General features: G+C 47.4%; 8 protein-coding genes across 10 annotated transcripts; 4 read left to right on the top strand and 4 right to left on the bottom strand.

Moving 5' to 3' along the window:
- Positions 1-2,105: 2,105 nt before the first annotated feature.
- On the top strand, positions 2,106-5,907 carry TrAtP1_010031 (uncharacterized protein; the record flags this gene model as incomplete). Its single annotated transcript, XM_014089994.2, has 4 exons — positions 2,106-2,667; positions 2,733-3,647; positions 3,701-4,456; positions 4,622-5,907. The coding sequence occupies 4 exons, from the start codon at positions 2,106-2,108 to the stop codon at positions 5,905-5,907; spliced, it is 3,519 nt and encodes a 1,172-aa protein (XP_013945469.2).
- A 1,548-nt stretch (positions 5,908-7,455) lies between these two features.
- Positions 7,456-8,008, bottom strand: TrAtP1_010030 (uncharacterized protein; the record flags this gene model as incomplete). Its single annotated transcript, XM_066114534.1, has 1 exon — positions 7,456-8,008. The coding sequence occupies one exon, from the start codon at positions 8,006-8,008 to the stop codon at positions 7,556-7,558; it is 453 nt and encodes a 150-aa protein (XP_065970630.1). The 3' UTR covers positions 7,456-7,555.
- A 160-nt stretch (positions 8,009-8,168) lies between these two features.
- Positions 8,169-8,951, bottom strand: TrAtP1_010029 (uncharacterized protein; the record flags this gene model as incomplete). Its single annotated transcript, XM_066114533.1, has 3 exons — positions 8,169-8,282; positions 8,340-8,477; positions 8,559-8,951. 3 exons carry the CDS (start codon positions 8,949-8,951, stop codon positions 8,169-8,171), a joined length of 645 nt encoding a protein of 214 aa, XP_065970629.1.
- An 855-nt stretch (positions 8,952-9,806) lies between these two features.
- On the top strand, positions 9,807-10,743 carry TrAtP1_010028 (uncharacterized protein; the record flags this gene model as incomplete). Its single annotated transcript, XM_014089528.2, has 4 exons — positions 9,807-10,156; positions 10,224-10,343; positions 10,417-10,437; positions 10,494-10,743. The coding sequence occupies 4 exons, from the start codon at positions 9,807-9,809 to the stop codon at positions 10,612-10,614; spliced, it is 612 nt and encodes a 203-aa protein (XP_013945003.2). The 3' UTR covers positions 10,615-10,743.
- A 242-nt stretch (positions 10,744-10,985) lies between these two features.
- Positions 10,986-13,009, bottom strand: TrAtP1_010027 (uncharacterized protein). 3 transcript variants are annotated; one of them, XM_014089996.2, is made up of 4 exons: positions 12,016-13,009; positions 11,815-11,943; positions 11,634-11,734; positions 10,986-11,568 (listed from the first exon to the last, which is right to left on the bottom strand). In XM_014089996.2, the coding sequence occupies exons 1-4, from the start codon at positions 12,895-12,897 to the stop codon at positions 11,184-11,186; spliced, it is 1,497 nt and encodes a 498-aa protein (XP_013945471.2). In that variant the 5' UTR covers positions 12,898-13,009; the 3' UTR covers positions 10,986-11,183. The 3 variants fall into 3 exon arrangements, with proteins under 3 accessions (XP_013945471.2, XP_065970627.1, XP_065970628.1); XM_066114531.1 differs by having other exon boundaries at positions 10,986-11,734; XM_066114532.1 differs by lacking the exon at positions 10,986-11,568 and having other exon boundaries at positions 11,633-11,943.
- A 331-nt stretch (positions 13,010-13,340) lies between these two features.
- Positions 13,341-14,541, top strand: TrAtP1_010026 (uncharacterized protein; the record flags this gene model as incomplete). Its single annotated transcript, XM_014089997.2, has 2 exons — positions 13,341-13,938; positions 14,004-14,541. 2 exons carry the CDS (start codon positions 13,341-13,343, stop codon positions 14,528-14,530), a joined length of 1,125 nt encoding a protein of 374 aa, XP_013945472.1. The 3' UTR covers positions 14,531-14,541.
- Positions 14,542-14,848: 307 nt separating this feature from the next.
- On the bottom strand, positions 14,849-18,979 carry TrAtP1_010025 (uncharacterized protein; the record flags this gene model as incomplete). The annotated part of the gene is made up of 11 exons (XM_066114530.1): positions 14,849-15,608; positions 15,671-15,776; positions 15,855-15,906; positions 15,996-16,324; positions 16,400-17,500; positions 17,565-17,738; positions 17,802-18,062; positions 18,128-18,201; positions 18,268-18,377; positions 18,434-18,523; positions 18,599-18,979. 11 exons carry the CDS (start codon positions 18,977-18,979, stop codon positions 14,849-14,851), a joined length of 3,438 nt encoding a protein of 1,145 aa, XP_065970626.1.
- Positions 18,980-21,185: 2,206 nt separating this feature from the next.
- Positions 21,186-22,226, top strand: TrAtP1_010024 (uncharacterized protein; the record flags this gene model as incomplete). Its single annotated transcript, XM_014090024.2, has 1 exon — positions 21,186-22,226. The coding sequence occupies one exon, from the start codon at positions 21,186-21,188 to the stop codon at positions 22,224-22,226; it is 1,041 nt and encodes a 346-aa protein (XP_013945499.2).
- Positions 22,227-22,485: the final 259 nt, after the last annotated feature.

Below are 22,485 nucleotides of genomic sequence, written 5' to 3'. Positions count from 1 at the left end.
AGTACCAGAATACCGACTGTAAAAGCAAGTTGCCAGGGAAATTAAATGACTCGCTCGCTCTGGGTGATTTAGCGGCGCAGCACTTGTAAGATCTTGACCTAGACAGATTCCCTCTTCAATATCTGCTGTTTCTCCTGTGTAATTGTATCTGTAATATAAAGATGTTTGAAGAATCGATAGAAAATCTGACCGGTTTGGATGATTTGGTGGAGTTCTATCAATAACATCCTGCATCATGCTAATGGCCCTGTCAAGATCTGCCACATCTCTTGTCTCATGGAATTTGACATTCATTAACCATCCGATAGACTGTATCGTTAAAGTATAGTTTAGATCATCTGATGTATCGGCATCAATTATTGTTTGTAAAGCGCAAATGGCTTGCTCAAGATCCGCCAATGTGTGTGTATGTAGAAATTTATCAATGGCCCGATATCCAAGGGTATACAGTCGTCTATGCCAATGTCCATCATGTAATGGAGTGGCTTCCATAGCATTTCGTGCTATTTGAATAGACTTTTGGAGATACGATGTATCTGTGGTAGATTCATATCTTTCGGCCAGATACTCTCCCATGTCATCCAGCACATTAGCCACGTATAGATCCGAAGTCGTCTCATAGGGGATGTTCAGGCTTTTATCAATGATGCTGTCAATATGGCTCTGGTATTCTTGAATCTTTGACTTTGGATTTTGTAAGCAGTTGCTCAAGTCATCCGGCAACGCAGCCTGAAAGATAGGCTGATGGGGTGGCAGCAGCAACTTGTCGCACTCCATTGGGTATTTGATCTATACACAGGTTAGAGTGCCCTAATAGTCTGCCTATATCGAATACTTACTTAAATCGGTTGGTAGAATAAGAGCAGTCGGGCTGATATCATTTCAGGTTAAAATTCTGATCTGCGAAACGTATCATATACTGAGCGTTATTACGAGTTACGAATGAATGAATGAAGAATACCGCTCACCTCTTTTTCAAGGGAACCAAGTGTCTCCATTCCGAGCGGTTGGCGGCGACAAAACAAACCTCTAGGGCTGCTGCCTACATATAGAAAGCCTTGCTGCGCAGTATGCACTGGAAAAAGATTGCTGACATCCACACCGCATCTGCGTCGAGGCTTAGTTGGTCCCCTGTTCCCTGTCCACATGCGGCTGTCGTCGTCCTAAAAACGCCACGTTTGTCATTCTTACTGTACGAGGAGAGAGAGAGACTAATGCATCTCACTCTTGTCCTCCAATAAACGCTTAAGATTTGACGGTTGCGCTGGGCAATGTTAAAAGCCACCGTTGACATGCATATGATACAACTTCCAATAAAGAGCTGCCACGTCTTTTAACCTGATACAACGTCGCTGGTGCCTAACCAAGGCTGTGGCATTCATCCCTTATGTGCATGTATTCCATCTCCGCTGTATCATTGGGTGACAATGTGCTTGTTGTTAGTTGTTCAAAATGCAAGTGAGCTCTGCCTCTGTAATATATTCTTATTCAATTTATCATTTGACAAACAAAGAGATAGATGATACTAAATCGTTAAGTGGGCAGTATCGTCTCACGCTCCATTTGGCTTGAGGGCCACCGAGACGAAGCTTTCCGAGATTTCGATTGGCTGCACTCTAAGCGATGTCGATTCCTGAATATGCATGTCCATACATTTAGGCATCAATAGGCGTTCAGAAAAGCCAACTGGAGTTATCAAAGTCATCTACCACATCAGAAGCACTTATTTTCGATCACGAAAACAAAGGCGACTGGGCTCCTCATTTATCCTATTCTTATTCAACACCATTTCTTTTTCCTATAACTATCATTCTAGCTCGAAATATCAGCCTGAAACTGATTTTCGCATAAAACCTTAGGGGCTCCCTGTCAGTCTGGACTTGAGGATTCTTTCTCCTTTCATTTTGGCAGAGTTGTGAGCGGGTTTATCATCATTCGATTACATGTCTCTGTCGGGCACTGTTCAGAACTGTCCAAATCTTCCAGACTCTACTAGATCCGCAGAGTCAGAGGCGCTTCCACTTAGTGGTAGCCTCATTGAAAGGTCTATTTCCTCCATTCAATATCCGAGCTATCCCCCTGTGGAGGTATGGCAAGAATTCGAAATGGAGATTATAGCCCGTCTCTCTAGCGAAGGCATACATAATCACAGCTCTACTTCTGGCGGATCAAGTTGCATCTCTCAGCAGCCAACTGTTGTTGAACCAACTACACCGCTCAATCAGCTTAAACGTACATACTCCACAGCCGCACAGGAGTGGGATGCCATAGAACAATCTACCGATAATTCCAATGGGTTTTTTGAATTGATACGGTCCACAACGATTGGTGAACTCTCCTCTGGCGAGAATAGCGACGGTTCAAATACCAGGGGACTCAGTCACAACTCTCAGCCGAGAATTGTCAACCAAGTTAAATCAGCGGATACGCTGTTCAAGCGCAAAAATTCCGCAGCTGCAGTGGAGTGGGATCGAAGGAAACAATATGGCGAGGAATCCAATGCTTTGGATGAGTTAATGCAGTATCAGGGGCTGGAAGAGGTCAAACAGTTCTTCCTTGACGTCAAATCTAAGGTGGAGATTTGTAAAGAGCAAGACCCAGATGGAACAATGAACATCCTGAGCTTGGAGAGATTTAATGTCGTCTTCCAGGGAAACCCTGGAACAGGTAAGCACTAAATGATAATTTCCCATTTGCTCAATAGCCATGTTAATATATTCTCCTTTTAAAAGGTAAGACGACGGTCGCTAGATTATATGCCAAGTTTCTATACGATGAGGAAATTCTAGATTCCGAATATATCGAAGAGACTTCAGGTGCCCAACTGGCATTAGAAGGTGCAAGGGGCATACAAAGAATTATCGGAAATATAAAAGGAGATGAAGGAGGAGGCGTCATCTTTATTGATGAAGCTTATCAGCTCATGGCCGATCATACAGATCGGGGCGGCAAGCAAGCGCTTGATATTATTCTCACTGCTTTGGAAAATAATATTGGCGGTGTTGCAGCTGTATTTGTGGGGTATAAAGATGAAATGATCCCCTTTTTTGAGCATAATCCAGGCCTAGAAAGCCGGATTCCTTACACCATCAACTTTGCTGACTTTGATGATGGCGAACTCTGGAATATTTTTACGGACAAACTTCGCAAGCAGTACAAGGGCCGCATGCGTGTTGAAGGCAGTTTAGATGGTCTATATGTGCGAATTGCCATTCGTCGCTTGGCTCAGTGCCGAGGAAGTCGCGGGTTTGGTAACGCTCGCACTGTCGAAAATCTGCTTGCTCGAATCAGACAGCGGCAAGCCCAAAGACTAACACGGGAGAAGATCAAGTCGCGGGATCAAATCCCAGACTGTTTTTTCTTTACTCAAGAGGACCTAATTGGGCCCAACCCTTCAGTGACGGCGAGAGAGTGTCCTGCCTGGATCGAACTACAGGGACTTATCGGGCTTGACGAAGTTAAGCAATCTACAGAACGCTTAATCGGCATGTTAGAGCTTAACTATCAAAGGGAGTTGCGCGAAGAGCCTCCCCTCAAATTCTCACTGAACCAAGTCTTCGTCGGGGCGCCCGGCACAGGAAAAACAACTGTCGCCAAGCTTTACGGACAAATACTAAGCGACCTAGGTTATCTTAGTCGCGGTGATAGTAGGTTATACATTAATAGTCAACGTCGAATTAATTAGCTAACTCATTCTTAGTAATCTTGAAAACTCCAGCTGATTTTGTTGGAAATTGCGTCGGAATGTCAGAGGCCAAGACAAAAATGATCCTTGAATCTACAGTCGGCAAGGTCTTAGTCATTGACGAGGCATATATGCTCGATGCTGGCGACTCGCAAAAGAATCAAGATCAGTTCAAAACAGGCATTATCGATACAATTGTATCCATGACCCAAGGTGTCCCTGGCGAAGACCGGTGTATCATCCTCATTGGTTATAAAGACAAGATTCGCGATCTATTTCAAAATGCCAACCCTGGGCTCTCGCGACGCTTCCCTGTTAACAATCCCTTTCACTTCACAAACTTTACTATCGACCAGCTAATACATATTTTACGACTGAAAATGTCGGACGATGGTCTCGTTTGCACTACCGATGCAATCGACGCCGCTCGAGATTTGCTTATGCAGGCCCTCATGCGACCTGATTTCACTAATGCTGGCGAGGTTAATAGCGTGCTTACTACGGCTAAGATGAATTACGAGACTCGTCTATCTCAACTATCTCTTGAAGAGAAGCTAACCGTAACCGTCTTGGAGGCCGTTGACGTTGATCCGGAATTTTTCCAAAGGGGAGCTATGGAACCTGCCCGTGACAAAACGCTTGAGGGCCTAGTTGATAGCTGCATTCTTGATCAGCTTGTTAGCTACCAACGGAGTTACTATATGGCAAAGAAGCTTAAGCTAGACCCGAGATCCCTTGTTTCAACGAACTTTATATTTAAAGGCCCGCCAGGTAAGTGTGCAACACACTACAGCCCGCACACCCTATTTACAATATGTCTTCAGCATCATATCTTTCTATCCCCACATAAAAAAGTCTATATATGTCGTTAAGATGTAGATATGTGCAAAGACAGACCGAGAGACAGATTGTTGCTAACATTTACATGTATGCCAGGCACTGGAAAAAAAACAACAGCTCGTCATATGAGCAAAATATTCTACGACATGGGTTTCGTTTCAAGTAAAGAAGTAGTCGAGTGCTCAGCAACTGATCTCATTGGCCAGTATGTAGGCCACACTGCACCAAAGACACGAAAAAGGCTTCAAGAGAGTCTGGGTCGCGTGTTGATCATTAGCGAGAGTGGTCGGCTTGTGAGCGGTTCGTTTGAAGCAGAAGCGGTCAAAGAGCTACTACAATTTCTTGCAGATCCTTCTAATCATGGTAGAATGGTGATCATTCTCACTGGTTCAACGGCCGATATGAACAAGCTCCTGGCGCAATACCCGACGCTCTCTGGCCTCTTCCCTGAGGAAATAACTTTTACGGAAATTCCACCTGATAACTGCATAAAAATGCTTTTACAGGATCTGGAAAGCTCAGTGCCTGGCATCAAGACTGATGCTCTCAGAGATACAAGCTCAGAGGATTACGCCAAAGTCAGAAACCTATTCGGCACCCTAACCGCCCAACAAAGTTGGAGCAACGCCCGCGACATTAAGAATCTAGCCAAACAAGTCATCAGGCGATTTATTAGTACGATTGAGCCGAGTGATTCGCAGCACGAGTTCTCAGTTACATGTAGTGATGTTGCTGAGACTTTGAAACTGATGGTTACTCTGAGAAGGAACCGTTCGCGAGCATCGGGAGCTGATCGCCGCTCAAATGCTCCAGCCCTTGAGGTTCAACAACAGGCTACAGAGCCACTACAATCCAAGCCAGCCTACAACTATATGCATGGGGCCATGAACAATAACATTAGCCTTGACACGAGCGCACAGCATCATGTCTTGTCGAGGTACAAGACTCACGCTCAGTCAAGATCTTCTGTAACGCAGAAAGCTGGCAACCCTAAAATAGATGGAGACCAAGAACAAGAATCACTATCAAGTAAACGTTTTATTGCGCGCGAAGAAGGAGTCACAGAAGCGAACTGGCAAAATCTTTGCAACAAGACAAGAGATCAATCACTCAAACATAGGATGCGAGTACAAGGAGTGGAAACATTGGGGCGGCAATTAGCGCTTTTTCAAGAGAAGGAAGACAAGGAAAATATTGAAAAATACCAAGGCCTATTTGAAAAAGGCCAGCTGGAAATAGAAAAGGAGAAAAAGATCCAAAAGACTCTTCGAGAAATGGGTCGTTGCGAAAATGGGTATTCCTGGACCAAAGAAGGAAGCGGATATCGATGCGAAGGAGGAGCGCATTTTGTATCAGATAAAGAACTTTCGGAAAAGCTATAACATAAAAGACATATGAAAGGGTACATGTAGGTTTGCATGGGAATTTTGGATAATTTATAAGAAAAGATAGATATTATAACACTTTTTCACAGTATAGAACCATATACATATAATATTAAAAGCGTTATAATAAGCACAAAGATATTAGTTTACTTTAAGATAGAATAATACGCAAAGAAAATAGCCTTTATATTATAAATAAAAATATAGTTATTTGCTATATGCTATATGCTATGGGCTTCCTATTTGCAAGCATAGTTCAACTCTATTACATAGCATCTTAGGCATAATTTTAAGCAGCACTTCTTGACATCCACAAGATCCGTGAACCGCTTATTATGGCACGAAACAAAACCGTGTCTACATGAACTGCCTCCCTTTAACGCTTTGTTGTCCTTTGACTCTAGTCTAAAAATGATCCTATTCTTTTCACAGTGGCACTAATTTTATACATAAATAAAAATATGTATAATTGCTAGCACATACTGCTATAGGGAGTGGAAAATTCCGGGTCCTGTTAAGTACCTCATTCGAAGTTTATTATCTTTCAATTATGCCATGCTTGGCTCTGAAAGTAGAATCGTATGATAATATTTCCTGCGACCAAAGCATCGATGCCAAGTGAAGCAAAACGTATTCATTGCTCTTGGACATGTAGAAATCTCTTTGGGTCACCATTTAATACCAGATACTTGATATTAATAAACTTAATCGACCAACGATGCGATGTCAGCGAGTCTGTCTTTACAAAATACTCCTCTTGACTCCTGCACTGCCCTTCCATAACCCATTCATTGGCTTCCAAGAAGTCTCAGTGGTATAAGCCCAATGCCAATGCATATGTGAAATATGATAATAAACTTATAGATGCCACTGAGTCTGGATCTCAATACTCCATGGTTGGTTTGAGCGAAGAAGTGTCTGCCTGGCTTCTTCGTCTTTTAGTAGTAAAGCAAAGCCGGAAGGGATCGGTTGCGCGAATTTAAGACCACCGGGCACCGGATTCGCTTCCGATTCAATGCCTTTTGCAACATCTACCGCTGGAGAGCCTCTCCAGTGGTGGTTTTGCGATAGTCAGGGGAGAAGTCTTTCATTTACCATTGAATTACGGCGCGAAGGAGCCTTCTTCCAGGTTGCAGAGGGTCTGTCAGGGACTGGGTAATTAGTTGGCTTAGCTGCCGGTTTTGGTGGGACGGCGTTTGTTTTGGCTACATCGGCTGGGTTATATTACTGACCCAAGTAGGTTGACCTGTCTCTCTGGGTAAGGGATATAAAAGCGGACATGTTATCATGAAGACTCTACCATCGGAAAAAGTTACGTTTCAGATGATGGCTGGAATAGAAACTTTTCTCAAGATATCAAGTGTGACAATTTATATGATATACTGTTTGTGAGTTTCCATGGAGACAGCCAGTGTCTAATCTTGCCTACATTCATCGAGTATGCGGTCTGCTTCAAATCCAGCTCTGGATGAGCTTACCTCTTTCTTAACAATTCCTTTTCTACTCAATCAAGAGGAGCTTCTTTCAGAGACGGGATCTTATATGATTCCTTTGAGCACATTATAAATGCTACCTGTACGTCGCCCAACGACGTCTAAGTCTATGGCCTACTAGCTTCTTCCTTCTCTAAAATTACATCATGAGTTCACCCCTTTCGCATTTCATCACACCATTTCCGGAATTTCCAGCTTTCAATCATTCCGTCTGTTCCAGCAGCAGCTTCTACGGCGTATCTGGCAACAGAGCTCGCCCATAGATCTTTGGTGTCGCGGATGGCTCGGGCTACCCACAGAGTCTGTGACAGGAATAGGCCCGCGAAGATGCCGCCATCCTTGTAGACAGCCGGGTCCGCCTCTAGAGTTAATATCTCATCAGCCAAGGCCTGGCATTCCAATTCGGCAAAGTGGAATTGATTAGGTGAGATGGATGCCAAGAGACGGGCCTTGATGATATAGCACATGAGAAATGTTCCCTGCAGCACAGGGCAGAGTATACGCTCGAGAGGGCCATTGCAGGCGCTGCCACTCCAAAGACTGGGCGTAAAGAAAACTCCTTGCCGCTCTGCTGCGCTCCCCACAAGCTCCAAATCTCGTGCCATTTCGAGCCACCTTCTCAAATGGTCTTCATCTCTCTGGAGGCACCTGACAGCGTTGTATATTGCCTGTTCAGTTGGTGGTGTCGAGGACAGAATGAGATTTGCTATATAGACAAAGTTGTTTGGCCCTTGAACGATGTGTGACCACAGTTCATAGACAAGATCACGTTGATCCGGGGGGGATTGATGAGTCGCTGTGAATTGCAGCATGCATGACCTTCTGCCAGGGCTCCTCTACTAGGAAACATTCTTTAATATCCAAGTACGCCTCTACGACCTTGGTCAATCAAAGTTAGCGCACTGACATCAGAGTAATCAGGGTTGGAGCACTTACCATGGGCCCAACGTGTGCCATGAAGAGTGCCAGCTCAAACTCGGAATGGAACCGATGGGGACCCCGAAGCCGTATTAGTTGGGTAGTCCCAGCCACATGCCGCATCCAAGCTAGACGATCTGGCTGAGCTTTTAATAGCTATACCGTACGAATTAGATACAAGTACTTATTGCATGACTAGCAATCAGTGGTGGCGAATAATAACGGCGATGGACGCACCTCGAAGATGCCCAAAAGTTCTGTTGCACACAATGTTTCTGGGGCCGTACGCTTGGCTTCGTTGTCTATGGCCTCCTGAGTGGCTCGAAGCGCGCTGGTGTAGTGTTGCAGTACAATCACCTCTTGCCTACCGCTTAAAGTGGCGTGGATCATGATCTGTTCGAGTCTTGTGGCGAGACAGTCTACTGCATGGGTCACCGAGCATATGGTGGTATATCGAGAGGGGATAAATGAGAGTAGCTGCCGGCTATCCATTTTTGAAAATGGTAGTGGTGCCCGAAACACGTCGCCAGCGAGACTCTCGTCTGTTGCAAACTGTGATAATGTCGCAATTCCGAGGTGCAGACCAACAATTGGCGATACCAAGCTCATCATCGAAAAGTACTTGTTCATCTCGGGCTCACCGGGCGTTTGAAGCGGGGAATAAAGAACTAGATGCTGGCAATCTGTGAGATTCACAACATCAGTTCAGCTTCGACCTAAGCCCAAAGTGCAGAGTCTCTCCGTTGAAATTGTGCGTATGCAGGCGTCTTCTAGGCTCTTACCTTCATTCATGTAGACCACGCAATATTGTCGTTGATTCTGTCCCCCATAATTATTCCTTTGGCGCCTCGTCGTTGCCACATTCCGGCTTGCATGATGCCGTATCACGGTTTGATCCGCGGCATCCTGAGGCACTTCTGGACCCTGATAGCTGACAAAAGAGAATTCCACGGGTCTGGAACCCCCGGTCATGTTGTCCAGATTTGATTCACAGTGTTTCTCGGCGATGGAGGGCACATGCAGACTGATCCTTGGTCAGCATCGGCTTCTTTATGAAACGTAGTTCGTTGATACACGGCCATTTCTTTCTTTGTCAGCATGTCGTCAAGGCTTGAAAGTTGAGGGTGAGCCGGAGCGCTTTTCCCTTTCAAGGCAGCCGATACCTGGCTTGCCCCAGTCAATTGGGAAAAGTTATGGCAAATGGCGGTTTGTCAGTGGCTGCAGAATTCAGCTACATTCGCACTAATGCAGAACTAAAAGTCTAGATGCAGACAGAGTTGTGCCCCAGTTGTTGCAGCTTACACGCTCGTCGGGTCTACATGTAGAGTTGTAGATACTGACTTGGTCTCGCCTCTGGGGTATAAGAACTCCAGTCTATTCCGTTCAAGTTACAAAGAATATGTGTTGCCTTACTAAAGCCAGTGCACGCACTTACAACACCTGTCAACGGCATCTTACGATTTCAATACCGGATCTGGATTCAACATGTCTCCCAACACGGCTCTTCTAGTCATTGACCCGCTCAATGACTTCATGCATCCCAAGGGCAAACTGTATCCCCAGCTGCGCGAGAGCATCGAGGCAACAAACACAGTGCCGAATTTGAAAAAGCTGGTTGATGCAGCAAGACTCCTTGAAGTTCCCGTCTATTACGGCCTGCATCAACCTTACAGCAAGGGGAGCTATGAGGGATGGAACCATATGAAAGCAAGCCACCACACCATCCAAGAGTACCAAGTCTTCGCCGAGGGCAGCTGGGGAGCGGAAATTCACGAGGGATTTGAGCCAGTAGCGAGCAATGGCGATGTTGTCGCTTCACGTCACTGGAATAGCAGGTAAGCAGTACCAGTTTCTTTCTTTCAATTTTAGATGGCGGCATGGCTAATTAGAAATGAATCGCAGCTCTTTTTCGAATACCGATCTGGATTACCAGTTGCGCCAACGAGATATTACACACATTATTCTGGCAGGGCTCGTAACCAACACATGCATCGAGTCTACAGCCCGACATGCCATTGAGTTGTGAGCTTAAATTGCCGCACTTGAGAACCCAAATCGCGAAGATGGTTGCTAATTTGTTCATTCTAATTATTAGAGGTTATAATGTTACATTGATGTATGCACACTTTACCCTTGAGACACTAGGCTTCAATTGACTGAATTTGTCTATAGCAACGATGCCACGGCCGGATTCTCTCAAGCTTTGAAGCTTGCCGCGACCGACCTTGTTTGGCCAACTATTGTGGACGAGGTAATATCAGTGGATGAGTGGATTGCGCAAAGATCAAAATAAAGTGCCAAGATGGACCATCGTGCATTTACCATTCTATTCTCTCAAGGAAGATGCAGTACGCAATTATCTTTATGGGACAACTTTTGGTTTACGATAGGAGACAGAGTATGAAGCCTAGGCAGTATACACACCGGGATATTTATACATATCATTCCACACTTGCCTCTAGGTCTATATAGCCGATACTTCCTTCCAAAGGGCCAATAGCTAGCCGGAGAAGGATTTTAGGATTGTAATTGTACGTTTTGTCTGTCCTAGTTAATAGATCCTCTTCTATCTAGCAATCCAGCTATAGCGTGGGCTGCCGAGACTGGTGTCTACGTGTACTTCTGCTACTTTTGCTACTTTCGAAAATAGGTACATGTATATAGTAATTGGATAAATTTTATTTGTGTGTAGGTAGACTAACTGCCTTGTCGATCTATATTATGTGATTGGCCTACCGTTCTAGAACTACATATAAGGTGTTGCTACGAACCTTACTAGATGTCTCCTCTGCTACCTCGCTACGTGGAAACACACAACCACCAATGCAAACCCAACCATAGATTCCATGTATATTCCTCATATCACCAGAGTGCATCCCTCTTTCTCCATTTTTGGAACGGAAGTACCATCCAAATCAACATTCCCAACGAATCCGAGTTTCCGCACCAACTGACCGCATCCGGTAGCTTGGTATAAGCGTGTTCATTCTTCCACGTATTCTTGAAACAGCCCGCGTTATCCAACTCGAGCAAGTCTCCAACAGTTAGCACCTCTTGCGACGTCCGGCTCGATAGGTAGAGCTTGAGTTCTCGCTTCCAGGATCTGTTGGTACGGGCTTCCCACAAGTCACGCTGGCTTGGCAATGGAGTCGACCGGAAGTTTTTGTAGGGGGGATTGGCTTGAGCCGCGTGAGGTGGGATCAGGCCTTCAAATAGGAGCTCAACGAGGCCGAGCAGGGCGACTATCCTGAACAAGTAGTTAGTTGGAAATTGTCATTTTTGGACCTGGGGCTCGAGTTTATTTGAGATTACCGTCTCAGTGACTCCCTTAAAACCCATTGTTGTCTGTCCGATCTTTCTGTGAAGTCACATGTATCCCAGTCAATGCTTTCAGTGAGGCAAAAGAAGAGTTCCTAACTTATGTCAATACGGCGCGTAGATACCATTGGACGGTATATTAGCTGCCCGAAAGAGACCAACTAGGTCAACATACCATCATAATCAGGAGCAGAGCATTGGCGCCATTTCTTTCTGCTGTCTCAGAGTCTTGAGCCTGCAGGAGGATATATATAATGACCGCCTGTAGGGCAGTAAGTTGACCGTATGAGTCCGAGGTTTTATGCTAGAGAATGGCCGACGTTGTAAGCACACAAACAACAATTGCATCAATGAGCGTGAGGAGAGAAAGTGATACCTCTTCTTGCAATCTCTTTCCCTCAGAGTATATCGTCTGCCAGACGAAATCCGCGTTGGCATCTGTCCGCGAATAGAACATGTCCACCAGGCTGGCACAAATGGCAAGACTCTTGGGCAGACATTGGTGTTTGCCCATCTCGCCACACTCTGGAGCAAGCCTCTCATCTGTGTAGCAAGGCGCATGGATAAACGGAGGAAGACGATCTCCTAGGACGAGCATCTTTGGATAGCCGGTGATTTGTCCCAGAATGATGTTGGTCAACATGCAGCCTTTTAGGATTGGACGGTTACGTAGTGACTCTGTGTTGGAGGGAGTCCGTACAGCCAGGGTGGACGGTATATCGTCGCACGAATCGATGGTCTTGTCCGGATTAGATTCGCCTAGGAGAGATGGAGTATCCCAACATGAGATTGGAACAGAGTTACCGGGGGTAGCTACATGGGCAGATGTCCACGTATCGATGGCATTCTCTCCTGAGTGTCCTGAGTCGGGCATCATTTGCAGGCCAAATTGGGCTTCAAAATCTTCGAGGCCAAAATCATCAATTCCAGATTCGAAACTTTTTGGCTCCAGAGGACCGGTTTCGAAACTGTCAACGGCCATCCAGGTGGAAGTCTCATTGTCACCATCGAGGGCCGCACCAGTTGCTGAAACTTCATCAAAGATGGCCGATGGGACCCCAAAGCTACTGTGTTGATCCACAGCTCCTAATCCGGAGACTTTCGCTCGGCGCAAGGCCGAATACGGAGAGACGTGGATGTCGCGTATATCACATAGGAGGTTGCGCTCTGCACAGCGTGAACAAGTCGGAGTTGCGCGGTTGCATCGTAACTTTGACTGCTTGCAGTGAGTGCAAGACTTTTGGCGAGGGAACGGCATGCTGAACTTAATTTTCCGCGGATATGGTGAGGCGCAGTAATCACAAGTTGATCAGCTCAAGAAACAATTAATGAAAGTCCTCGGAGTTGGCCTTGAAGTTTCAGTAGATGGCAGTGGATTAGTAATAAACTTGCGTTGCCAATGAGCTAGCTTTGGCTCTTTTCAGGATTACCGACCCATAGACTCGGTATTTGAGATGTAGGCGGAAAATAGGGGCCGAATTCCTCGGAGTTCAAGTGGAGACCAGCCGCGGACTTTGTGGATCTTGCTGCCATCCCTGGTCAGTACGTATACAATGTTGGTTGCTTTGGCCTCCGAATGCTGGATTTTATAAATGTATATAAAGATGTGTATATAAACTCAAGACGATTTCGAAAGAGCATTAATCAACAAACAAAAAGACACAGTCACAATTACCTCCGCCCTAAATATCGTCAATTGCAATGGCGCCTATCCGAATCTGCATCGTCGGCCTCGCCGCAACCAGCAGCGCGGGCTACAAGACGGGCGAATGGGGCATCCAACATCTCAACTCTCTCAAATCATCTCCTCACTACCAGATTGTCGGCATTTGCAATTCTTCCCTTGCCTCCGCCCAGAAGTCTATTGAGTCGCACAAGCTTGGCCCCGATGTCAAAGCCTACAGCTCTCTCGATGAAGTTGCTAGCGACCCTACCATTGACATGGTCTCCATCGTTGTCGCCATCGGCAAACATTACGATCTGGTAAAGCCTCTGCTCCAGCACAAGAAAGATGTTCTAGTGGAGTTTCCCATCGCGCCGACAGTCGCAGAGGTTGAGGAGTTGGCCACTCTGGCCAAGAGTGCCGGAGTCAAAGCCGCCAGTGGCTCACAGGGCCGTGCCCATCCTGCTTTTCAACGTATGAAGGACTTGATCAGGTCCGGTGCCATTGGTGATGTAGTGTTCTCTACACTCAACGGCCACAACGCTCTTGTAGCTGCACCCATGTGGCCAGAGTCGCAGTCAATCTTTCTGAACATTGACTCTGGTATCAGCCGCTTGCATTTGGTTGTCGGACACAGTGAGTTCTTCCTTTAATAATATTTGCGTACCAGGTCAGAAGAATAAACTGCTGATAAGGCCTAGTTTTGGATACTCATTTGAACATCCTCGGGGACTTCAAGGACATCCAGTCGACCCTCAAAACCCAAAACAGCAAAACGAAGCTCGTTGATGACAAAGGCAACGTCACCCAAGAAAATTTCCATATCACGGCTCCGGATACAATTCTTCTCCAGGGAGTCTTGGAAAGCGGTGCTCTCGCCTCGGTGACAATGCGCACTTCTACTGAGCCAGTCGACAACACCGGCTTCCGGTGGATCATCAGCGGGACCAAGGGAGAACTTGAATTGACCAGCGACCCTGGCATATTCCACTGGGGCCCTACAGGCCTGAAACTGAAACTGAAAGAATTTGGGAGCGAAGCAAAGGAGATTGACTTCAACCCAAGTGAGCCGGAACATTTGAGTCAGATGTCTTATTCGGGACAGAACGTGGCGAGAGTATACGAGGCGTTTGCCAAGGGTGAAGAAGATGGATACGCTACTCTTGACGCTGCTTTGAAGGTTCATAAAGCTTTGGAAAAGGCCAAGACCAATGCAGTCTGGGCTTAACTTGAGAGAGATACTCTAAATGTTGTATCTACATAAACTCTAGATGATCTGAAAGTAATTTAGCGACCATAGAACGATGTTTGTCAAATTGTAAAACACAGTAGATCCTCTATAGGATTGGCCAATATAGAACAAAGAATCGTTATTTGGCATCTTGGTTTCTTTATGCATCGCCACCTGAGTGAGACAAGAAATAGGCTTGTGGGCATGAATTTATCGTTTCGCAAAAATGCCAATATTCTGTATCTACAAAAGCTCTGCAGCCGTAATTAACCAAGTTTGTTTTGTGTACATCCATAAATACACGTCTCCTTCACATCAAAAGTTTGGTTGAGAAACCGAACCTGTCTCAGTTGGAACCTTGTCGACCGTGTTTCCAGTCTTTGGTTTGTTATACACGGCAGCTGTTGGCATGGGAGTCTCACCGGCGGCCTTTGTAAGAGGGATATCTACCGGCTCCCTCTGATCATAAACAATCTCGTTTTCATCATCAATAATGAGGCTACAGTCGCCGCAAGGAATAGCAAAGGGAATCTCTTCCGAGTCTGCAAATTGGACTGGGATCAGGTTCTCAAGCGCTGCCTTGGCGTTGGTGCGTTTCTGCCACAGAGCGCTCGCAACATCCATTGGAAGAGTTTGCGCGTTATTGGGATTGGTAGAGTACTGCTGGCTTGCCCATCCGTAGGAGCGATACAGGGGGTCATTTGGCAAGACGCGGAAGCCTTGGTCCGATGCCGTCCTGATACGCTGCTGGCCGTTGAGATCTGGGTACGAGTACGTTGCCCAGCAGAGGGAGTTTACAGTCTGAGAGTCGAAGCCGTACTTTTGGATAAAGTGCGGGAACGCGCTGTTGGCGACGAGTCGAGGGTCGCCGGGAGTATGGCTGAACTGCCACGTAATCGGAGGATCAGGCTTTCCGTAAGACGAGCGCAATGATGAACAGGGTTTCCAGATTGCAGAGAGCCACTGCTGGAAGTCAGTGCCCTGATTACGGTTTGCCACTCCGTTGACCAGACGGCAGACTTGGTTGCCAAAGGGAGCTCTGCCCTCCCAAAGACTGCCCATGGGGAACTCGTCACTTTTGATAACAGTCAGCTTCCAAAGCGTTGATGAATAAAGTCCAACCCTGACAACACTTACACTTGGCACCGTGCAGGGTTTCCGGCTTGGGCCATAGTACGATACCATGACTTGCGATAGGTCGAAGCCCATTGGTTTTTGGCATATTCACTATCAGCACCGCGTGCTATATAAGAGAGAGTTACTGGTCAGTATCGTGTGCTTATCAACACGTTGCTATGCATAGCAAGTATTGAACACTCACCGTCGTAATGATATATAGTTCGACCACCATTGGCCTTGTCAATACCCCAGGACTGGTTATCACAAATCTTTCACAACGGATTAGCATCATCATCAAGCAGCCCCCCCCTCTACACTCTCACAATTAAACTACCATGCTTACCTCATCAAAACCTCGGCCATACTTGCAAGTGTAAGTCACTTGACAGTCATTGGTCTTCTTCGGGTCGTATGACGTCTTAGTCCACTGACCGAATACCCCAGGGATCTTCGGCGGGATCTTTGGTGGGATAACAGGCAGGTTGGGTTGTGGACGTGGCTTAGGATTCGTCTGCCCGCGACCTCCTGTGCGTTGACCCGCCACAACTCCAACTGCTTGCAGCGCAGAAGCCTGCTTTGCCTTGACTTCGCAGGCCGCGAAGACGGCGGCAAAAGTGGCTGCGAAGACGGGCTCAAAGGCGATGCCGAATGTGAAGATGGCCGCGGCAGCACCTTGAGAGAGAAGAGAGTCATGTTGTTAGCCACAAGGTACAGTTGTTTGATGGAAATGCAAACGCCGGATCTTACCTGCAGCTGTTCCTGCTGCCGTGGCTGCTGCTGTACATGCCACCGTCAAGCCTGTAAGCTTGCCCACATTGAGGCCCGGGTGTGTTTCTTTTCCGTTGAGTCCGATGAGATCAAGGCTGGATACACCCCCCTTGGGAGACGCCTTGAAGCCTGAGCAGCAGTACGACTGGAACCCTCCGTGACAGGTCTGGTCAAACAACAACGCAACAGCGGCCTGCTTGGCGTAATTGTTGGTGTTGAAGGCAATGGCCGTTGAGTCAGAGCCCAGGCAGCCTCCGCCACTACAGGCCAGGCCGACGCCGTTCCAGCCTTCCCACTCGCATTTGCCCATGTTAGTGCCAGAAGCACAACATAGAGTCTCGACCTGGCCGTTCTTGCAGACCGTGTTGGAGCTGACGCCGTTGACCTGCCCGTTGGCCGACGTCTCTGCAAAGTAGCCCGAGGCGCAGGAGTCGCCGCAGAAAGTCCAGTAGCACGAGTTCATGTTGGTTGCCTGGCTAACGGCATCTCTCTGGTTCTTCTTGAGCTCCAGGGCCTTTTCGGAGGATACGCCGTTGGCGGTGCCCAGGCCGAGCAGATCCGACGTGCTGGTTCCCTTGGTGTCGTCTTGGTCAACCGACCAGATCATGATGCCGCCGAGGCAAAGCTTGTTTGCAGCGTCAATCTTGAGCTTCATGGTCTGCCCGTCGTCATAGCTGATCCACTGGTTGGTGTCCCAGGTGATCCATTTGACCGCGGCCGTTGCGTCAAACGAAGGCTTTGCCCCGGTCTGAGACAGAACCTGGAAGATCTCCGCGTTGGAGAGCGTGCCGGCCGAGTTGGAGCACGGCCCGGGGTTGCCGCCGGAGCTGAACTGGCAGACTCCATTGGGCGTGCTGCACGAGGGATCAGCCAGAGTGAAGCTGCGGCCATACCAGCCGAGCCCCAGCGTGACGTAGGCTGGATCGATCCCGTTGCGCCACATCAGATCGAGGCCGATCTTGATCTCGGTGAGGTTTGTGTGAGGCAGGATATAGGGGCCGGAGAACTTGCTGGTTGAGTCCCATACGCCGTGGATGTCGTAGCTCATGAAGTTGAACCAGTCAAGATAATCTTCCATTCCTATAGGAGGTGGTGGCGTTAGCAGTCAACCCTAGAAGAGGAAGTACGTGCCGAGAAGACAAACCTTTGAGATCAAACCAGCGCATATACCAGTAGCTACTGGGTATAGTTGCGCTGATGCCGTACTTGCTGCCCCAAGAAGCTCGCATGTCTTTGAGCAGCGCTACAAAGTTTTGTGTGTCGGCGGGGACGCCTCCTCGATCTGGAGCGCCGGGATACTCCCAGTCAATATCCACGCCTAGGCAACACGTTAGTCTCTTGTGTTGCTTGTATCGTATGATCAAAATTGAGCTATACTCACCATCAAACCCATACGTCTGCATAAAGTTGGTAAGAGACTTGATCCATTTTGCCCTGTTTGCAGCAGTGCTGGCCATGTCGCTAAACGCAGTCTGGGTGTTTGGGCTGTTGGTTGCGTCGTTAAACGACCATCCGCCGACAGAAATCCATGTCTTTATGCCTGGGTAGTCTGTCTTGAGACTCGTAAACTTGCTGTATAGGGCAGGATCGCCGGCGTTCATAGGCATCATCTCGAAAGTAGTTGGGTTGAAATATGCAAACGCTGAGGTAATCAATCAGCCTTGGTTTCCAAGCTGAGTTGCGTTGTTCTTTGTTGAAGCCACTCACCGAAATTCATATGCGTGAATCCAGTGAGATCCAAATCTCCTGGTTGACGGCTGTTACACTTGAGAGTAGCAGACCTTACATGAATGTCAGAAAAAAAAGATCATGGTATCATACTACTACGTGAAGCAGGATTTGCGTACCAGCTCTCATAATAACCAATTTTCCGTTGGATAGAGTTACCTCCACACGAGGGCTCTTGTACGGAGCCACAGCCTCCAAAGCCCTCTTGACAGCCATCGCCACAGAATTCCTGTTTTTGCTCCGTTAATAGGTGGACTTTGCCAGGTAGTGTAGACGGTAGCTCACATCAATAGTTCCGCAGAAGCCATATTTAGAACAGCAAACGTTTATCGGACAAGTTGCGCTGCTTGGAAGAGCGTACTGGCCACACTCAGCCTAGATAGGTAGAGAGATGGAGGTAAGCAAAGATATTGAAACCAGCATTCAAGAGTAAGCAAAGCAAAAACAGACTTTGGCGTCGCAATTTGACAGACAGTTTCCAGCACCGCATTCATTCGGACTATAACCGCATTGTCCCGATTTTCCACAGCATGCTCCATTCACGCAAGGCGTTCCTGGTGCGCAAAGACCAGTTGGAAGGCCATTTCCACCCGATTGGCGTTTGATAAGGGCATGAGGGTGGTGAACATTGTCGCTTTGGCTATTGTGGCTCGCCGGATAGCCTTTGCGAGCAAGGAAGAGGGGGTTGACATTGGATTGAGAGACGTTTTGAAACTTGGGCGTGGACTTTGAGTATTTCTCGTACAATGGCTTGTAGAGCGTTTGGTTCTTCTCCGCCGTCACGCCAGCTATTGCGACGAGCGCGACGAGCAGGCAATTGTTCCAAAACATGATTGTTTTGACAACAACTCAGTCAGCCATCGTACCACAAAAAAAAAAAAAATGAAAACAAAGAGACTGAGAAAGCATATATCTGCCGGGCAGCTTCGTTGAGTAATTGTGGAATGCCAGCTCCATCGTCGACAGCCTAAATCCGAGCTTTTCGGCTCGTTGTTTTAATTCGCCAACTGTACAGATGACGTCGCGTACTCAGTTGCATGAAGAGTTGCCCGCAACAGACATCAACTGCAGCAACTCAGTGCGAATACGCTTGTGAATACGCTTCCATGACGATAAAGCCGGTTGGCAAATCCTGAAGGATTTATGAAGGATTTGAGATGCGTCCGCTTGGCTTACATGGAGGATTTGAGATGCACCCACTTAGTTTACATGGCATGAGAACTACTGCTATCAGACAATCAATAGTGCAAAAAGCGCAACCGCAAAATGAAAATAGACACATAAATTGAAAGCTTGAAAAATATATTACCAGTCTAGTAGTATAGAGTAGCTTTCCTATAGTCTATAGCGTTGAGGGTCGTGTGCTGATAGCTTGAGAATTCCCTCTCACATGTATTCTTCGCAGACCTTTGCGGGCAAAGTATTACCATACTAGACAGCAATAGGTAGGTAGTTGTATCAAACGCAGTGGCTTGCCATCCGCATATCTTGGCGATCTTAGCGCCGATACGCCAAATCTAAACTAGTAATAGACTACATAGTATAGTTACAGGTAAGCGTAAAAAGACGGGAAGAAAGTAACGGTCTACAACTTCAGGCGTACGTACGTGCGGGCGTTGGGCGAATAAGCCGAATCCTCCTCGGCATTTGTCCATAAACTATTTACTTGTATTATCAACAAAATTTCGCAAATCTTCATCAATTAATGAGTCACGCTAGTAAGCAACGGGGGTTGTTGGAAAAAGCCCACTCGCACGCTGTCGGCTCCTCGCTAGAGGACGTGGCTTCTCGGGCTTCACGTTGCGCCTTGAAGGAGTGGATGCTTTATCTATAGCCTAGAGAGTTACTAACTCTCATTTTTGCCGAGTTCCTAAAAGAAAGCTCATACAGGGCTCTTTAAGCTCAGCCCGGCTTCTTGAGAAGTGCCAACCGTCCTCTGCGGTCTCTCCATTCTCTCCTGTCCTCTTTCTATAGTCTTTATGGGCAGATGGATTGATATTCTTCCATCTCTCTGTTCTTTTTTTAATTGTTGTTCTTTTTTTAATTGTTAGCTCCATCGTCAATCAGCGGCACGATGCTTCTATGCAAGCCTCTTGTTGCACTTGGCGCACTGGCATCATTCGCCAGTGCCCAGTTCCAGATCTTTGACACATACACGCCGGATCAGCTTATGGAAATACACGACATTACATCACAATGTACCCAGGCTCTGTAAGACTTGTGCAGCCGTTGCGTGGCTGAACGTTTGCCGGCGGAGTTTTCAAGATCATGCTGACAATTTCATGCTACTCTAGCAACGCGACGATTGACTGCGATGAGAACAACATGTCCAGAGCAGCCGAGGGGGTCGACAGAGATTGTAAGCTTCTTTCTAATAATTTGCTTGGGGTATCTACGAGCTGACAAGAAACGCTTCAAATACTTCAAGATTGGTTCATGGACAATATCACGGCACTTTGCACGCCCAGCTGCTCGAATTCATTAAACTCTTGGCTCTCCTCGGTCCAATCAAGCTGTGCTTCAGAGACTCTCAACTTCTTGGGAAGTGTGATGCAGGCCAAGACATTGCCCGTTGTCTTTAAGACTAGCTACGACGTTGCTTGTTTGCAGGACAGGTGCGTTATCATTTCAAGTATTCTCTACGACTCATATAAACTGTGCTCTGTTCTGACTTGGCAATACTCACTAATAGCAAATCTAACTGGTGCTTCTTCGAGTCACAGGATTGGCAAGGAAGCGATGTCATAAGGCAAGTATTCGAGAAAACGACCTCTTAGGCTTCAAAAACACTGACTCTTTTTTTTTCTTGCAGATACGACCCAATGTATTGTTGGAATGACGACCCTTCAGACAATCCCCCAGAATGCAACAATGCGACGTTTGACACAACGCAGGTGACTGCAGACATGATGGCTGTAACAAATTTGTATCCCAATGATCTGGTAAGTCTCTATCATATAGCCAGCTTCCCTACCGCTTCGATTCCGTATACTTGCAACTAACATGCAGACAGCTATGCGACGAGTGCTTCATCAAAATGTGGCGACAGCGGCTTCTCGATCCATTCATCCAATCCGGAGACTCATCAGCCTATCTTCTCGACCAATACAACCTGATCCAACAGAACTGTTCGACCAGTCTTCCCGTCACCACCTCTTCCGCCACCCTCTTCGTATCCAATGCACTGGTCACATCGACCTCAGTATCGGGCACCCCCACCACCACAAGCAACGGTGCGGCAACGACAACCTGTGCAGGGCAGCTTATCAAGCCTCCTACCGCCTCAAATATCTACTGTCAGGAGCTAGCCGAGCAATACAATGTGACGACTGGCGATTTGATGGCTGCCACGAATGATGCCTTGTGTGAGTTTAGTTCGCCAGTCTGTCTTCCCCTCGCGTGCAACGGGGAGGTCATCTGGGATGGACAATCTTGCGATCAGCTTGCCCTGCAGTATTCCAACTCGACGAACAACGTCACAACGCTCATGTTCCTCAGCTGGAACCCCAACATCTTGGGAGACTGCCAGCGCCTTGCACCCGGACAGCGGATCTGCTCCAGCCCTCCCGATGGCCAATTCGTGCCGAGTGGAGTGATTTATGCCCCTACTGCTGCTGGCTCCTACTACACCACGGCATCTCCCAGCATTCCCACCCAAGTTGGCACGGTTGCCAGCTGCGGCCTGTTTTACAACGTCGTGGCGGGAGATACCTGCGAGGAGATTGAGCTGCGCTTTGGTATAAACTTCACAACGTTCCAGACGCTGAACCCGGAAATCAACAATGGATGCACCAATCTCTGGCTCAACTATGCCGTTTGTGTGGCCCCCGTCACGCCCGCGCCGCTGTCGACGGACGGGACCTGCGGACCGGCCTGGAACCATGCGACTTGCACAGGCACAAACTTTGGAAAATGCTGCTCGACCAGTGGGTACTGTGGCTCGTCGGCAGATTACTGCAGTGCTGGAAACTGCGTGTCTGGAGCGTGCAGCGGCATCTCGACTGGGGTGACGACGGATGGCACGTGTGGCCCTGCGAATGGAGGCACGACGTGTGATAATCCAAGCTTTGGCCCGTGAGTATCATAATGCGACATGACGTGTTGTGGATATAGCTGATGATTTGTTCCAGATGCTGCTCGACCGCTGGATATTGTGGAAGTACTTCAGGTGCGTTGCCGCCTTCAATCATAGCTGAGGCTTATATCAAGATCTTACACTGACAATGAATTCTGTTTCCAGATTACTGTGGACCAGGAAACTGCTACTCTGGCAAATGTGATCCTGATATTGGCGGTCCATCGACAGATGGGAGCTGCGGCCCCCTCTTTGCCGGAAA

The sequence above is a fragment of the Trichoderma atroviride genome, chromosome 5 (assembly GCF_020647795.1).
Source record: "Trichoderma atroviride chromosome 5, complete sequence".
Classification (NCBI taxonomy): domain Eukaryota; kingdom Fungi; phylum Ascomycota; class Sordariomycetes; order Hypocreales; family Hypocreaceae; genus Trichoderma; species Trichoderma atroviride.
This window is presented reverse-complemented; position numbering and strand designations above follow the sequence as displayed.